This window comes from Styela clava, chromosome 5 (assembly GCF_964204865.1).
Source record: "Styela clava chromosome 5, kaStyClav1.hap1.2, whole genome shotgun sequence".
NCBI lineage: Eukaryota > Metazoa > Chordata > Ascidiacea > Stolidobranchia > Styelidae > Styela > Styela clava.
Genome location: NC_135254.1, coordinates 5,177,038 through 5,196,616, shown reverse-complemented (window position 1 = coordinate 5,196,616; position 19,579 = coordinate 5,177,038). Strand labels below are relative to the sequence as shown.

General features: G+C 37.3%; 1 protein-coding gene and 1 long non-coding RNA gene across 2 annotated transcripts; both read left to right on the top strand.

Annotated features, from left to right (window-relative positions):
* The first annotated feature begins 2,528 nt into the window (after positions 1–2,528).
* On the top strand, positions 2,529–4,697 carry LOC120343889 (uncharacterized). Its single transcript, XR_013475340.1, has 3 exons — positions 2,529–2,623; positions 3,066–3,183; positions 4,414–4,697. It is a non-coding gene; the product is annotated as an uncharacterized LOC120343889 (long non-coding RNA).
* Positions 4,698–9,609: 4,912 nt separating this feature from the next.
* On the top strand, positions 9,610–17,785 carry LOC144411712 (uncharacterized). Its single transcript, XM_078113196.1, has 6 exons — positions 9,610–10,020; positions 10,813–11,061; positions 12,279–12,488; positions 14,404–14,502; positions 14,952–15,069; positions 16,909–17,785. The coding sequence occupies exons 1-6, from the start codon at positions 9,981–9,983 to the stop codon at positions 17,132–17,134; spliced, it is 942 nt and encodes a 313-aa protein (XP_077969322.1). The 5' UTR covers positions 9,610–9,980; the 3' UTR covers positions 17,135–17,785.
* Positions 17,786–19,579: the final 1,794 nt, after the last annotated feature.

The following is a 19,579-nucleotide window of genomic DNA, read 5'->3' as shown; positions in this document are numbered from 1 at the left end:
CTGTTAGTTTTGCGAAGTGTGAGAAGACGTAAGCGTTAGAAACAATAACCTCTAATCATTCTACTTTGCTCGAAGTTTTACCGAATACATACTGCTTTATTAAAGTAGCTTCAGTGATTATATATGTTCCCCTACGGTATTTCAGAATGAAGATAAAAACTTTATTCGTAGTTCTACTGTTCAAAGGTATGTTATTTTTTATGAGAATTTTGTCAACGCAGTGAAAAGCGCACTCACTCAGATGCCAAGGAGATTCGGTACCAATTTGGTATGCGATCTCAATGAGAGAAAGGGCTTTATTATTTCTCAACAGAAAACGAGCATTGCAACAATAAACACCTCTTTGGTATACGTTTAATCTCATAAAGATATTCTCATAGAATTCAGTTTCTTAAGCTCCTCACACAACCGCTGAGACTGAATACCGAAGTAGCATCGGATATTCGTTTCTCTGCAAAGTTAAGAGAGAACGCTCATATTCCTAGAACTATGGCCGCGCATTTCGAGCCAGTAAATACCGATTAAAGTAATTCGAAATTCTTAGTTGTGCTAAAGTTCATCAACACATTTCAAAGTAAGTTTTTGCTCCGGAAAACAGGTCTACTTATTCGTTATATACTGCACAGGGTGGCCCAGACATAGGTTAGCAGTTGATAAAATAATGAATTATTAATTTAATAAGTCTTAACCCACTTTTGAGCCCACTAATTGTGCTCATATAGAAGTGTATTAAGGGCATTTTTAATTAAACGTTTAGAAGTGTATTAAATATGTCAATGAAAACTTTATGGAATACCGATTAACATAAAACAACCCTCATCGCGATATCACTTTGTAATGATTTTTTGAATTGTAAAGGGACTTTATGGACACCCTATATATATAAATATGACAGATATATATAGTATTATATTGCCCTCTACACACACACACATATAAATAAACAGCGTAATCATACGAAATGCATTTATTCAGGTTTTATCAGAAGCTCAATATCACAGTGCGATGGAAGTGAAATGATTATTTCAAACGGAACCGGTCATATTCAATCCCCGAATTACTTAAACGAATACGGGAAAAAAGAAAGTTGCACATGGAAATTTGTCCCCGAAGATAATGACAAATTTATACAGCTGATTCTTACAGTTGAATACCAACGACTATATTATGTGGACAGGATGTATAAAGTTTGTTCCGAATCATACATACTAACAATTAATAACGGTAATTCGGTACTTCTAGTTTATCTTGTTTGAGACTTTGCTGTAACGGTATAAAAAGGTATAATTTCATGCCCAAGCCTTAATATATCAATGAATTCACTCAGCAATGGTGGCCAACCCAATTGATAGCAAGCGCAACTGGCTGGTTTCCTCCAGAGCGGGGGTCGGCAACCATTTGTAGCTCGCGGGCCAAAATTATGGGTTGCAAGTCATTGGCGGGCTGTAAATGTTTTTAGAAAGTTGAAAACCGAACGGATGATACTTTTTATAATAAAAATCAAGCAGTGATAGGCCTACATCTCTCGAACAGAATATAGATTTATTTCCTCATTGCACTTAGCGTGAACTTTTCCGTGTTTTGTTGCCATTCGTCTAATTATAATTAAATTATAAGCTCAATAAACGATAATTTTGTCTACACGTGTCTCACAATAAATTCTGTTACGTGAAGAATATAACCGTCAAAACAGCTGTTTTGTTACTATAATTCAGTGAAGCGTCGCGGGCCGGATAATAATAATCTGCGCGCCGAATCCGGCCCGCAGGTTGCCGACCCCTTCTCTAGAGTATATATTCACTCTAATTTGTTAGTAACCTATTGTTGATCGTTCAGTTTTTAGCGTGTTATATATGCCACACTGGGCGTCACTGATGGTTAAGTTATCATACTTCATGACCGACTCATTATCCCCTTCATATTATAAATCATTGATTGTTTGGTGAATGACAAACTATCACATTTTATTTCAGAAACGTCAGATTGCGATAGATACATCGATTCAATTTATACCCCCGCAATTAATATGACGTATCATCAACCACAACACTGCATTGGAACGTCTGATGGAAAGCTGAAGCCATATGTTCAAGTCAGATACGTTTCAGATGGTAGAACAACGAATTATTCCGCATCCTTTATGGGATTCCGAATTCATTACAACTATACCAGATGTACACAAGGTAAAGCCTTTTCACTTTGAAGTTAAAAACAATAAAAGTCAAATTAATGGACACGTAGGTCAAATGTGATGGGCTCGGTGACCTAGCACAGTATTCTTCAACCGGGTATATGGTATACCCAAGTGTATACCGGATCATAAATAAAGCCTACAACTGATAAACGGTATACGAATATCACCCTATACAGATCAATTATGGTCATCGTAACGCAAAACCTTTAAAGATTAAGGGCATAACCTGGGGATCGGTACATAAAAGTCGACTGCTGTACAAAATACTACAAAACTTGGGTGGATTATAGAAAGAAGATATTTTTCATAAAACGTTTTTATTTGCGGCAGGCACAAGAGAAATTACAGCATCGTCAACCTATGTACAAACTACTCTTAAACATGCAACTGAACAAGTCAACAAATCAGAAATTTTATTCACTACTTCAGGTAAAATATCTCATTACTTGCCAACAAAAAATACAAACCTTCAAATTCAAGGTTGCCCAAAAAGTAATCGAGAGCATTTCTTTTCAATATTTCTAGATTTAGATATTTCAAGGATGTCTCAAAAATGTCACGTGTTTCAAAGCACTGTCGCAAATCCTGGTATATATGTGATATCCGTACTCCGGCAGGCTTTGTAAAATTATAACTAATTTTTTGTATATTCGCTTTTATGTCAAATGAAATGGGTGTCGCTGTTCGATAACCAGCTCTGATTCTAATTCCTCAGTAAAACTGTGGCTTGGGTTTTTCTCGTCATTTTCATACGATTTAATTTAACTAGTTGATAAAAATAAACTTGCCTTTAATTTGGTTTTGCGAACATCAATAATTAGCGTTGGAAATTGGGTGATAATTTACTAGTCTTTTACTATTTCGTCTTCAGTTAGCCAACCCGTCCGCACAGAAGCTTCTACTCAGTCAACAACGATAATCATCTTGATATCCGTCATCATATTGCTTTTGGTGATGGTAGGAGCAATTGTGATTTACTTCAGAAAACGGTAAGACTGTTGTTTCATTGCTTGATAAGGATTTATAACATGAATTTGTGCGATTTAATTTTGTCAACTTCTGCGACAACAGTAATTGCGTACTGCTTTTCAAATTTATAAATCAAAAGCATGATTTCCTGTCGCTTGTTCAAGAATTACAGATATTATTAAACAGCGAAAATTATTTCAGAAGAAGGTAAAATTATTGTTTTACAGTCTGAGAAAGGGTCATGATTTGCTACGATTTGAGTCTACCAAATTTTGAAGCTTAAACAGATTTCGACTAAGCACTATACCAATGTTCTTTCAAACTTTTTTATCATGACCCACTTGATGCGGTAAACTTTCTTCATGACCATCGGAAACTTAAATAAGATCGATGTGCTTGCATATTTTCGCACAAAAGATCGAATCTTGGGTGACCGTACATTTGAACCCACGTACATTTGAACCATGTTCGTATATCCGCGGGTTCAATCTATATGCGGGTGCTGAAACTCATGGGTTATGGTTAGTATGGGTTCAAATATCCGCAAAACAAAAAAAATTCCAAAGATGCAGTAGTATGCAGGTGCAATTGTCGTGGGTTCAAATGTACGGTAACCCGAAGCAAGTATGGCTAGTTCTGTAGTTCTGACAATAATGGGTACCGCGACCCCATTGAGCCCTTTCGCGACGCACCGGGGGTCGGGATCTACGGTTTGAAAAAGGCATCAAATAAGGTTCTAACTAGCAGTCACCCCTGAGCAAGGAGTTACTGTAGTTTTGGAGGAACGTGTTATAATATAATTTGGTGATATGTATGATGTAATACCGCAAGATGACGCTATTGACCTCTACTGTTTTGACCTTGTCAGTACATCGTACATATGAACAAAAAATTAAAATTAAATAAATTCATCCAAAAACGTACAGTGTTTGTCTCTCCGAGGCCGACATTCATCTCTGTACGTGTTTGTGTGACTGGCTGCTTAGTCTGCTACTGCTATTGTATCTTGATTCTGAAGTGCTTGACTCTTACAATAAAGTAGTGTTGTAGTGAAACTTGGTGCTTGTTCATAAAGAACTTAGGGAAGAATACACTATAGACCGGAATCCCACCCGTCCAGCGTCGATTGTTGTGTAAAACGACATAGTACGCGCAACGCTGAGCATAAAAAGAGGATTATCTTAAAAATTATCAAAAACTAAGACGAGTAGCCCCTCTCATTGTTATTGTGTAATATTCATAATCCTTAGGTTGCGCACAACAGTAGCGGAACAACAGAAACCAACATCAATCAACATTACAACGCCAGATGCCGGGAGAAGTCCGCCGAAATCTGCCCAGCCAAACCCGACGTACGAAGAAATCAGCGACAAAAAATACGAAAACTTGCCGACACCAATTGAAGAGGATCCGTATTTACAGCCGTTCGAGATGGGCAACTCCGGATATGAGGCCACAACACCAAGGCGTCAATACTAATGTATATAACAAGAGATCATCAAAGGGGCATTCACTTCAAAATTTCACAAAAAACTTGATACCATACTACCAAAAGTACCACCGTGTTTTTTCCCGAAAATAAGACTGGGTCGAATTTCAATTTTCTTTCAAAAAATAACGCTGAGGCTTATTTTGGAGGGTTGCCTCTTATTTTCATTTATCAAAAACAAAATTACAGAGTAAAGAATTACGGTATTGTCAAATATACAAAATATGAAAACCGTTTACTTATAAATAAAACGTTTTTATTTTAAAAAACTGCTAAACACAGTTATTCAAAAATGACCAATCATTTAAGACCTGTAGGAGAGATTTCTTGTTATCGACCAAAATAAAAATAATAAAAAAATATTTTTTTTCAGCCTAGGGCTTATTATCGGGGAAACGCGGTTGTACGCTTCCGCTATCCACATAAATAGTCCTCGGACTCTGTGGCGACCATGGGTTTAACTATTGAACGCATATATGGCATGTCAGTAAACAGGTAAAAGCAGCTCAGTCGCGGAGGCCTGTAAAATTAGTTTGGTTTGGAATGATTTAAAAATTTAATTTGCAATCTGCATTCCTAACCCTAACTGGGCTTTGTACAAATGATTACAGCGTGGTATTTCAGGACCGATGGGCTACTGTTCCGATACATAACCCGTTGTAACACCAGTGAAACAGTACATGAAAACATCGCAACCAAACTACGGTATATTTAATTTATAGCAAACAACACTGCCAGACTGGGCGCAGTTCTTACCACTTCATGGCAGCTCCTGCCACGAACGAACCGCGGCAGCTCTTGCCACGGTTTTATAGCGCTATTCAGTAATCAGTACTAACGGTATATTCACAAAATAATGTACCAGATTTCAATTGATCGTGCGAAATTATATCCACTTAAACCCGAACCCCAAATCCACCCAAACTGTATCCATAAGAAAAACGTTCCAACTTACCCAATATTGGTCATCATAAGGGACAGCCCTGTCTTTACGACCCACCTGCCGTGGTTACGGCAGTAAAATTTTACCTGCCATTGGTTTTCAATTTGCTGCCGCGGTTACGGCAGCTCGTCATTGGTTTGTGGCAGCTGAAAAGTCAATCGCCATAGGTTTGGCCGCAGCGGCCATGGTATGGAAATACCGCCATGGTTTTGCGGCAGCTGCAGACGCCACAGAATACTTAAAACTGCACTTGGCCATACTACGGTATATTTAGAATTGTTACGAAATTAAAACTAAAATTAGCTAATAGTATAATGACTTGAATCCGTTCAATTTTAGAAGATGAAATTTTTTGCCCTGTTCTTATTTTCAATGCTCAAATTCATTTGAAAGTTATAGCTCGATTTTATATCAGTTATTTTGGCGTAACGTTATAATTTTACGTTTTTGGTGGACGGGCGTGTACTTACACGTTTTTATCTTTTACTGAGTTCGGATTGCATTTCAGTTGACTCAGGTAATTTTGTTATTGTTGTTATGTTTGATACCAAGGCGACCAAATTAGAATTGATTGATTAAAAAATGCTAAATTGGTGCGTTTCGACGTTAGTATACAACGAAGCCTATTACGGGTTGATCAAGAGTTTAATTGCGCACTACCTAATGAAAGAGATAAAAGAAACTTACGTTTTATTCTTCTACATAATCCACAAGTTTCGTGATCCTTCTTTTATATACTCTCAATTTATATATCGTATAAGTCCAGTCCATAACGCAGTAACAAACGTACAAGAAAACGTCATGTTAACGTGACTTCTCTGGGTGCCGAAAATCAGCCAATTATGATGTCACTTAAAACGAACAGGCTTTTCGAATGTTACTCCATAATTCTAATCGGGTTTAACTATTCACATCTTCATTACGAATGCTTTTACAAGCTCCACTGATACGTGAGGAGTAACTGAACTTCGGAAACTACAAGAATAGTTGCCTAATTGTTTCATGTACCTCTGATTTAGAATAGTTTCGACGTGAGTATACACGAAGCGTAGTACGGGTTGGCAAAGAGTTTAATTGCGCGCTACCTAATGAAAGAGATAAAAAAATACCTTACGTTTTATTCTTCTACAATAAATTCCGTAACCCGTTCCTTATTTACTATCCTTGATTCATTGCATAAGTCCAGTCAATAATGCAGTTTTTATATAGTTCTTCATAATGAATTTGTAGCCCCCGTCCTAGTAACTGAGTCCATTATCTGTGACTTGCTCACTCAGAAAAGTGATTGCCTACCCCTGTTCTATATAATATTTGGTACTCTTGAAGTATGCGCACCAAGATGTCACATAACCTGAACCCTAACCTGGTAGACAAACTGAGTTCAGGTTGTGCGCCATCTTGGTGCGCATACTTTAGGTCTAGGAGATCCTTATATTTAATATACGTTCTTCTTTATCGAACGAAATGTATCATATGATATTCATAACCCATATTATATTAGTAACAAGAGAGCAATGCTCAAATATATGGACACGCAGAACAATTCCCCAAAAATCATATGCGGTGACCAACGACTAACATACCGGCGGTGACTTACCAGTACCTGTATCGGGGTACCGAGACGGTACAGGGACTGTCATAGATATTTTAGGTCCTGTGACAATTGGAACATCAGTTGAAATATCTCGTGATATGAGTCAATTATGTACCGTATTATCGGATCAGGTACCGAACCACAGTCAAACATTTCACATAAAAACGTTACTAAATAACATGCGTCAACTTAACACCAGCCGAATCGGGGTACAATTTTTGGTACAGTGACTGTCATAGCCGTTTAGGGCTGATGGACAATTCGACTACACGGACAACTCACCAGGCCTAGGGTGGTGTAGCCAGTCTGCGGACAATTTCATTCAAACCGCTATAAAACAAAAAACAATATATCTAACCCGTTAATTTTTTCACCGTGGGTGCATTGGCGGCATTTATTCTACACGCTAAACCTCGTATTAACTTTCTACGACAAAGGGTTGAAGCTATCCAAATCCCCAAAGTACGGCACTCGAAATACGTATTTGCGACCGAACGACCAGTGTGCGACCACGGATTTCAAGCCTTGATCATCGTTTATGCTGCGTCGAGACTATCGCATACGCAGCCATACAGCAATCAAACAGACAAAACACGGTGGTCGCAAATTGGTTGACAATTGTTGGTCTTGTGACAGCGTGAAAACATTGGGCTTCTAATTGCATTTCTGACCGTCATATATTTCAATAACACGGTTATTTCGAACAAAACTCGTTAAATTATAAACAAAGCACCACATCACAGCAATCAAACAGACGAAAACACGGTGGCCGCAAATTGGTTGACAAAGATATTATCGACGTATCGGAAATGCACACCCCCTATTCCCCCTCCTTCAAATGTAGAAACGCGAAACTTCCAAATATGGTTAAAAGAAACACAACTCTACCCACCTGCCAAGTTTCATCTTTTTATTTCTCATATTTGTATGGATTTTCAAGCTTTTGACAGCTACGAGTTAGTTCAGTGTCACCGCGCTGTGTTACGGTACCAGAACTTAACTTCTCTATCTTTAGAAGGTCCTGTCTTGTGACAGCGTGAATTGAATTTGCAAGATGGTCCGTTGGACACAAAATGGCGTCCGATATCCGCAGAACGTTTAGTGACGTCATAGCAAACAGAAACAAATCTTACAGAGCTAACAGAAATATTTGAAATAAATAAAAGTAATAGCCTTCTGGAAAAAAATTTCATCTTCAACCACTGAAAATTTCAAAGCAATTAGTCCAGTAATCAAAGAGAAAAGCGACTTTTTAAAAACGTGTCAAAGAACAAGAACAACAACATAATATTGAAACGATCGTTATGTCCACTACGTGTCCAATAATAAGAAAAAGTCATATTGTTTACAAAGGAACAAATGAGATAGCGATCGGAGACCGCCGACTTATCGGTCTAGCGGCGTGTATCCTTCGCTTTGAGTTAATAGCGACACCGCGTGTCCCATTACTAACTGATTAATCTCTCGCTAATTATATGACGTGATTCATCCAAAATCAACAGGCTTCTGGTCAGATATGATGAATACACGTGCAAAATTTGGAGCAGATTCAACCTCGCTTTCGTGAGATATCACGTAACATACGAAAGTGTCAAACAGACAGACAAATACCTATTAACATACTTGCCGATCGAGATCGATAAGTAACAATCTTATGGCAGAACATCACCAAAACAAAAGCTTTACAACCTAGCTCTGTATTGGTACAAATTTCGGCTTGAGATATTTTTCAACTTTCGAACTATAAGTGAATCAAAAATTGACAAAAAAAACTTTTGCGTATGTAATCTGTGTTAGACTGTTTAGGTAACACAACCATGGCTCTTGTGGTGGGCGCCGTTTGAATAGGGGCGCAAAAACGCGTAAGTGTGGCCATAGGCGTAGCAAGGAATTTCCAAGGGGGTATTGAAAATTTTAATTGTCGAGTCAGACCTATCAGCTAGCGGGTACGACAGATAAACTTTAGTTTTAACAGTCTTAATGGTCTAAAAAGCGTTTTGAACTATAAAAATTTGCTATGTATGATTGCTGAAATGCCGTGTGGGGAATTAGAGACTGTCAGCATTGATTTTATAATGACTGTAGTATGCTAATTATTATGCAATGTGAGACAGTTTCCTGGTTCCGGTATGAATAATACGTCATGTGATATAGAAGCATTGAAGAATTCTATTACGCTTAAACTAATTGTTCTATGTGAATTGATACTGGTAATAAATTTGATGACATTTAAAATGACCAAGTTGACATTCCCTGAGTCGTTACCGATCAAGATCGATAAGTAATAACTAATAATGTTAACTTTTCTTTCAAATTGATTAATTGTAAGCTTGCATATCTTAGTTGTCTTAAGAAACAGTGAATCATAAGTTTCGGGTAACTAACTTTTGCCTGTTATTATTATTATTCAAATGAAAAACCTTTGCTGTACAAATGTAAAGCCTGCCCACTGAAATAAAAAATTTCATTGTATTACCGTGGATTTTCGAGTAATTCTGAACATATTTCTTCCAAGGTCACTGCAGATAAGGCACACGTACTGATTTCGCCGACGCCGTGCGTGTCCATTACCCCAGCGCAGTCAGTCATATAATTCCAAGCATGACATACTAATATGAATAGTCATATTTACCGAAGGTAATATTCTGTTAGTTTTGCGAAGTGTGAGAAGACGTAAGCGTTAGAAACAATAACCTCTAATCATTCTACTTTGCTCGAAGTTTTACCGAATACATACTGCTTTATTAAAGTAGCTTCAGTGATTATATATGTTCCCCTACGGTATTTCAGAATGAAGATAAAAACTTTATTCGTAGTTCTACTGTTCAAAGGTATGTTATTTTTTATGAGAATTTTGTCAACGCAGTGAAAAGCGCACTCACTCAGATGCCAAGGAGATTCGGTACCAATTTGGTATGCGATCTCAATGAGAGAAAGGGCTTTATTATTTCTCAACAGAAAACGAGCATTGCAACAATAAACACCTCTTTGGTATACGTTTAATCTCATAAAGATATTCTCATAGAATTCAGTTTCTTAAGCTCCTCACACAACCGCTGAGACTGAATACCGAAGTAGCATCGGATATTCGTTTCTCTGCAAAGTTAAGAGAGAACGCTCATATTCCTAGAACTATGGCCGCGCATTTCGAGCCAGTAAATACCGATTAAAGTAATTCGAAATTCTTAGTTGTGCTAAAGTTCCTCAATACATTTCAAAGTAAGTTTTTGCTCCGGAAAACAGGTCTACTTATTCGTTATATACTGCACAGGGTGGCCCAGACATAGGTTAGCAGTTGATAAAATGATGAATTATTAATTTAATAAGTCTTAACCCACTTTTGAGCCCACTAATGGTGCTCATATAGAAGTGTATTAAGGGCATTTTTAATTAAACGTTTAGAAGTGTATTAAATATGTCAATGAAAACTTTATGGAATACCGATTAACATACAACAACCCTCATCGCTATATCACTTTGTAATGATTTTTTGAATTGTAAAGGGACTTTATGGACACCCTATATATATATAAATAGACAGATAGATATAGTATTATATTGCCCTCTACACACGCACACACACATAAATAAACAGCGTAATCACACGAAAAGCATTTATTCAGGTTTTATCAGAAGCTCAATATCACAGTGCGATGGAAGTCAAATGATTATTTCTAACGGAACCGGTCATATTCAATCCCCGAATTACCTAAACGAATACGGGAAAAAAGCAAGTTGCACATGGAAATTTGTCCCCGAAGATAATGACAAATTTATACAGCTGATTCTTACAGTTGAATACCAACGACTATATTTTGTGGACAGGATTTATAAAGTTTGTTCCGGATCATACATACTAACAATTAATAACGGTAATTCGTTACTTCCAGTTCATATTGTTTGAGACTTCGCTGTAACGGTATAAAAATATTTATGCCCAAGTCTCATTATATTAATGAATTCACTCAGCAATGGTGGCCAACCCAGCTGACAGCAAGCGCAACTGGCTGGTTTTCTCCAGAGCAGGGGTCGGCAACCATTTGTCGCTCGAAATAAAGGCATTTCTACGTGGTGGTTCCATTACATTTGAACCCATGACAATTGCACCTGTATGCTATTGCACCTATGGAATTTTTTTTGTTTCACGGATAGTTAAACCCATACTAACCCTAACCCATGGGTTATAGCACCCGCATATAGATTGAACCCGTGGATATACGCATGGGTTCAATTGTACATGGGTTCAAATGTACGGTCACCCTACGTGGTCATTAGGTGAGATGACGATGAAGAGCACTTCTTGAACGATATTTTACATACGCGATCTGATGCCAAAAAAATTGTAAACAATTTTGTGCCCAATTGCTTTTGTGCCTAGTAGAAGGAAAGACGCTGATTAAAATTAATCACCTCAAGTTTGAACGTTTTCTTTTCCAATAAAACAATACCGCGAGCATTATCATAGCTAAAATCGTTACCTACAAATTCACAATTTGATTTTAAGATGATGCCACGCCCTAATTATTATTACAAGAAAAGCTTCAAAATGCAACGAATGTAATCGACTCCGATGGCGACTCCATCCATGGTCGAGTATAATGTTCACATTTTCGAAACATTATTTGGTTAAGAATGGATCACTAAAAATACACGCCGAGATATTAGAAAGTCCATTAAAAGGGATAATGGCCTGTCATTTCTTCTCTGGTTACAAGTTTTTTATACCGACTTTCCAAAACTCTAACTCGCCATTTTCAAATCGACGCTATTTATATTATTCGAATGACGTCATAATACTTCAAAAAAGCAATTTTTCGCGGAACACCTGGAGGTCTCTCGCGGAACATCAGTGTTCCGCGGAACACCGGTTGAAAATCACTGCTCTAGAGTATATATTCAATCTAATTTGTTAGTAACCTATTGTTGATCGTTCAGTTTTTAACGTGTTTTATATGCCACACCGGGCGTCACTGATGGTTCAATTCTCATCCTTCATAACCGATTCATTATTCCCTTCATATTATAAATTATTGACTGTTTGGTGAATGACTCATTCAAGCAAAGTACAAACTATCACATCTTATTTCAGAAACGGCAGATTGCGATAGATACATCGATTCAATTTATACCCCCGCAATTAATATGACTTATCATCAACCACAACACTGCATTGGAACGTCTGATGGAAAGCTGATGCCTTATGTTGAAGTCAGATACGTTTCAGATGGTAGAACAGCGAATTATTCCGCATCTTCTATGGGATTCCGAATTCATTACAACTATACCAGATGTACACAAGGTAAAGCCTTTTCACTTTGAAGTTAAAAACAATAAAATTCAAATAATGGACACGTAGGTCAAATGTGATGGGCTCGGTGACTTAGCACAGTGTTCTTCAACCGGGTATATGGTATACCCAAGTGTATACCGGACCATGAATAAAGCCTACAACTGATAAACGGTATACGAATATCACCCTATACCAGGGTGGTCCAAGGTTGTCAGCTCCGCGGGCGACAAAATTATTTTTGCATTGCTCAGTGCAAAACAAAACAAACGCTTTTATTGTGCCTGATTACATGTCCGCTGGAACCGGTCTAGCAGACATATTCACGCTTCAGTGGTTCGTCTGCGATTCAAATCCGTGCTATCGGTCAGAACATCAGACCTCCTATTTAGGAGGTTTGGAAGTGAGCTAACCGGTCTTGCTCAGTTGCTTCGCCGTGCTACTGGAGAAATCGTGAATCGCCGTGATTGAAGGAGGTACGGAAGTTGTTTTCTTTTTCATCTCTGGTAAGTGAGTTGCTTTTTTAAACTAATAAAAATTCAGCTAGATAGGGCAAGTTTAATTTAAACATCTTCCGCATCTATTGTGTCGCTGCTGAACACAAATTTAAAATACCGGTACTGGTGGGATCTCGGTGCGGCATATTGGCATGATAGGTTGTTGTTTTGAAACAGAGAATTAAATCTTGATGTCTAAAGATTTATTGGTATAAACTGAGCGCAGTACGACTTCAGTTTGCATTGATAATTCTTTTGGCATTGCACCATACCGCATCCTAGCTGGTACCTGTACCCTTAATGTACATACCGGTACCAGCATAAATACAAAGCTTCAGTGTCGGTAACTCCGCAGTAGTAGGGCGATATTAAATAATGAAAGTGCTTATGTTTACATATGATGAGCCCCCTTCACACAAGTGTTTGGTTGATAAAATGTAATTGTTTTAATTTAGTTGCCAGTCTGCCAGTAGACTACTGGTAACTGTAGGCCTACTGTGATTTTTGAATGGATCGTGTGGCGTAAGGTGCCAGTAGTCTGCAGCTGGATGGTCGGCCAAAATGATCTAAAATTTCTAGATTCTAAATCGTCTATCTTTTATGCCCCCAATAAATTTGTCGTTTTGTTTCCTGGATTGTGGGCAAATTTCAACGGGAAAGCAACCCCTCATCATATTCTGCAAATAACTTCAAAGAATTTAAATCAAGAACGTGCATTCAATTTTGATAACTTAATTAATTCATATTTGTATTAAATTTATTGGAAATAAAATATATGCAGTGTTTGCAAATCATGACTCATTTGATTTAATCCGGCAAGTCCAAAACTGTTTTCAGCTTGTTGGGGTGGACATGTAATCGAGGGCACTAAGTAGTCTCCGAGACAACTTTGACCGAACCGGTTCACTGGACTGATTTTGATGGACATGTAATCATGCCTTCATCCAAGGCTAATAGATCCGCATTAGATTTTAAATTTTCTATTGTTAGCATATATTCCCGACCAAAAAGATAGAAAGCGAGATAATAATTTAGACTGTCAAGCACATCATTCAACTTCGCTAGTTGGTTCAACTAGCCATAACACTAGTCAATTCAGTGACATTAGTGGTGTAACAATATGTAAAAAGATTTTTTTTCTGATTAATTTTATTACAAAACAACAAGAAATGCTATTTTTTGATTATTCTCCAAAGGTGACGCGGGCCACAGATAATGAAGCGGCGGGCCACATGTGGCCCGCGGGCCTGGGTTTGGACCACCCTGCCCTATACAGATCAAGTATGGTCATCGTAACGCAAAACCTTTAAAGATTAAGGGCATAACCTGGGGATCGGTACATAAAAGTCGACTGCTGTACAAAATACTACAAAACTTGGGTGGATTATAGAAAGTAGATATTTTTCATAAAACGTTTTCATTTACGGCAGGCACAAGAGAAATTACAGCATCGTCAACCTATATACAAACTACTCTTAAACATGCAACTGAACAATTCAACAAATCAGAACTTTTATTCACTACTTCAGGTAAAATAACTCATTACTTGCCAACAAAAAATACAAACCTTCAAATTCAAAGTTGCCCAAAAAGTAATGGAGAGCATTTATTTTCAATATTTCAAACATCTAGAATTAGATATTTCAAGGATGTCTCAAAAATGTCGCGTGTTTCAAAGCACTGTCGCAAATCCTGGTATATTATGTTATATCCGTAATCCGGCAGTTTTGTAAAACTAAAACTAAATTTTTGTTTATTCGCTTTTATGTCAAATGAAATGGGTGTCGCTGTTCGATAACCAGCTTTGATTCTAATTCCTCAGTAAAACTATGGCTTGGGTTTGTCTTGTCATTTTCATACGATTGAATTTAACTTGTTGATAAAAATAAACTTGCCTTTAATTTGGTTTTGCGAACATCAATAATTAGCGTTGGAAATTAGGTGATAATTTACTAGTCTTTTACTATTTCGTCTTCAGTTAGCCAACCCGTCCGCACAGAATCTTCTACTCAGTCAACAACGATAATCATATTGATATTCGTCATCATATTGCTTTTGGTGCTGGTAGGAGCAATTGTGATTTACTTCAGAAAACGGTAAGACTGTTGTTTCATTGATTGATAAGAATTTATAACATGAATTTGTGCGATTTAATTTTGTCAACTTTTGCGACAACAGTAATTGCGTAGGGGAAAGTGGGGAAGGTTGGAACACTTTTTTTCTTTTGCATATTTTGAGCCGTTAATTCTGCATATTCACTTAACTTTGCGGGACTAATGCATAGAGGGGAAAGGAAGAAAAGGAAATTCCCTTGCGACACACATCTTACTACCAAAATGCTTTGAAAAACGTCTGTCAAGTGTCCCACTGTACCCCACTTGTGGGGCACATTCGGATAGACCCTGGGGCACAATGGGTCAGTCTGTCAAAAATCAACGAAGTATGCCCTTAAAATAATCCATTAATGAGCATAATCGTCTAAACTAAAGAACAGGGAGACTTCAAATTGAAGATTTAATATTTTTAAAATCAATGTTCAACTGAAATAGTTCAGATATTTTGAGAAAAAATTTCGCAAACAAATTTGATTATTTCCTTCCTCGAATCTAAATCTGGAAATATTTTTGATTCTCGAATATATTGCATATTGGGCCATGGGTCGAAAGAAACCATATTATTACACAAAATATAACGCATCTCTAGGTCTCTAAGCACTTATTGTATCAAACACTCTTGAATTGTGCCCTGTAGAGCATGTCCCACTGAACCCCGGTCCATTATTCCCCATAGGAAACAAATATTTTCAGACCATCCCACGGCGAAATTCGGAAGGCACATCCACTCGCCAACGTTATGAATATATTTTACAGTGAACTAAAGTTGAAAAATACCAGACGGTGGTTTGTCATGTTGGAAAGGCTAAAGTCAAAAAAAGAAAAAAACTGAAACGGTGAAATTTTAATTTCAACCTCCCAAAACCAATTTCACCTCATAGCTTGCGACGCTCTACCCGTCCGTTGTCCGTTCGCGGGGACGTCGTAACTCACCGAAGGGCGGATCGAAACATCGAACCGCGGACAGGATTGCGGATATGGTATCAGTGTGAGAGCTGATTTTCCACTGTGCCCCATGTCCCAACGTGCCCCACCTTCCCCTACTGATTTTCAAATTTATAAATCAAAAGCATGATATCCTGTCGCTTGTTCAAGAATTACAGATATTATTAAACAGTGAAAATTATTTCAGAAGGAGGTAAAATTATTGTTTTACAGTCTGAGAAAGGGTCATGATTTGCCACGATTTGAGTCTACCAAATTTTGGAGCTTAAACAGATTTCGACTAAGCACTATACCATTGTTCTTTCAAACTTTTTTATCATGACCCACTTAGCGCGGCCAATTTTTTTCGTGAACCTCGGAAACTTAAAATGAGATCGATGTGCTTGCATATTCTCGCACAAAAGATCGAATCTTGGGTGACCGTACATTTGAACCCATGCGTATATCCGCGGGTTCAATCTATATCCGGGTGCTAAAACTCATGGGTTAGTGTTAGTATAGGTTCAAATATCCGCAAAACAAAAAATTCCATAAGTGCAATAGTATGCAGGAGTAACTGTCGTGGGTTCAAATGTACGGGAACCCGAAGCAAGTATGGCTAGTTCTGACAATTGACAATCTTCTATTGTATCTTGATTCTGAAGTGCTTGACTCTTACAATAAAGTAGTGTTGTAGTGAAACTTGGTGCTTGTTCATAAAGAACTTAGGGCAGAATACACTATAGGCCGGAATCCCACCCGTCCAGCGTCGATTGCTGTGTAAAACGACGTAGTACGCGCAACGCTGAGCATAAAAAGGGGATTATCTTAAAATTTATCAAAAACTAAGACGAGTAGCCACTCTTATTGTTATTGTGTAACATTCATAATCCTTAGGTTGCGCACAACAGTAGCGGAACAACAGGAACCAACATCAATCAACATTACAACGCCAGATGCCGGGAGAAGTTCGCCATCTGCCCAGCCAAACCCGACTTACGAAGAAATCAGCGACAAAAAATACGAGAACTTGCAGACACCAATTGAAGAGGATCCGTATTTACAGCCGTTCGAGATGGGCAACGCAGGGTATGAGGCCACAACACCAAGGCGTCAATACTAATGTATATAACAAGAGATCATCAAAGGGGCATTCACTTCAAAGATTCACAAAACTTAATACCATACTACCAAAAGTACTACCGTGTTTTTTCCCGAAAATAAGACTGGGTCGAATTTCAATTTTCTTTCGAAAAATAACAATGAGGCTTATTTTGGGGGATTGCCTCTTATTTTCATTTATCAAAAACAAAATTACAAAGTAAAGAATTACGGTATTGTCAAGTATACAAAATATGAAAACCGTTTTCCTATAAATAAAACGTTTTTATTTTAAAAAACTGCTAAACACAGTTATTCAAAAATGACCAATCATTTAAGACCTGTAGGAGAGATTTCTTGTTATCGACCAGATTAAAAATAATAAAAAAATATTTTTTTCAGCCTAGGGCTTATTATCAGGGAAACGCGGTTGTACGCTTCCGCTATCCACCTAAATAGTCCTGGGACCCTGTGGCGACCATGGTTTTAACTATTGAACGCATATATGGCATGTCAGAAAACAGGTAAAAGCAGCTCAGTCGCGGAGGCCTGTAAATTTTTTTTAGTGTGACTCGCTTGGATGAAGGAATGCCACTACTTTTTCAAATCTCACAATTCGGGAGTTCAGCGCGGGGTATATATTGTAAGAAGCCCCCGCCACTTAAGCCAAAATGTGCGATTTGATAAAACACCAATGCCACGTTTTCAAAATAAAAATATGTAATAGTAATTATCTAGTTAGGTTAGTAATGATTTAAAAATTTAATTTGCAATCTGCATTCCTAACTCTAATTGGGCTTTGTACAAATGCTCACAGCGTGGTATTTCAGGACCAATGGGCTACTGTTACGACACATAACCCGTTGTTACACCAGTACAACAGTACATGGAACATAGCAACTAGGGTTGGATTATCCGGATAGCGGTTAACCAAGAGGTATTTTGCTATCTGATATCCGGATATTATTGTGACGGTTAACCGGATAATGAAGAAGTATGAATAATGCATATGCGCATTAGCGATTTTTATATTTTTTGTTGAGTGGCGACTGACATCTCCCAGAGCATATAATAACAACTTTTTCCACTCTAATCTGCCTATATTTTAGCCATCCGTAGAATGCTGGAGTGAACTTCACTATTACATCACAAAACACGCAGAACAAATGTGAATTCTGCGCTTATTAGAAGAGCTCATTTGCTTTATAAAGTTAGATTTGAACTGGAGGTACAGTTTAAGCAAGACCAACTTAAACGAATTCAGTTGAAAAGCATTGGTTGGGTGGGTGTGAGTTTGTTGCTTTTTCGTCAGGTGTGGCTTTTAGTTGTTGCGTGTATTGAAGGAACGCATTTCATCATGATGTAAACCAGTTTGAATTTTGAGGACTTATTTCACAACACTTCCGATTCCGTGTAATCTGTGTAGCATTTCAAAATTTTGAGTACACGACCAAATGTTATGTGCTTGCTTTTAACTTTGGTATATATGTATTTTCAAATTTCTATGTATCAACCGAATCAATAGATATACCAGCCAAAATAAATCTATTCTAAACTAATTGAACTTAAAAGCTTAAAGAAATGGTCATCGTAAGTCTGCGACACCAAAATCTAGTACGAGTCAAAATTTAAATGAAATATGCTCAAGACACAAAAAAAAATTTTAAAAAATTTAACAATAAAAAAAATAATAATATAAATTTTGACAAAGGATTCGAATATGAGAAAATGACTTAGCAGTCGAGGGAAAGACAATTAGGACACAGTATTTAAAAAAATGTTTCATTATAATATTCAGCTGTACTTTTGTACGATTACAGAGCTCAAATTTTTATTTATTGACACATGCAACATCAAAATGCACAATCATTTTTATTCGAGCTAAATAATACATATGTACGTATTTACAATAAAACTGTGTGGTGGGTTTTAGTCAATTCGCCGCAAAAATCTTGTGAAATCGGTTTTCTGAAGTTAGCAGTGACTATCCGGTGAACCGGATAGTTAAAATACGAAATACCCGGATATATCCGTTATCCGGATAGTATGAATTATAGGTATCCGAACTAACCCTAATAGCAACCAAACTACGGTATATTTATAGCAAACAACGTTGCCAGACTACGGTATATTTAGAATTGCTACGATATTAAAACTAAAATTAGCTAATTGTATAATGAATTGAATCTGTTCAATTTTGAAAAATGAAATTTTATTCCCTGTTCTTATTTTCAATGCTCAAATTCCTTTGAAAGTTATAGCCCGATTTTATATCAGTTATGTTTATTTTTGTGTAACGTTATAATTTTAGCGTTTTTGGTGGACGGGACGGGCGTGTACTTATACGTTTTCATCTTTGTACTGAGTTCTGATTGCATTTCAGTTGACTCAGGTAATTTTGTTATTGTTGTTATGTTTTATACCAAAGCGTCCAAATTAGAATTGATTAATTAAAAAATACTAAATT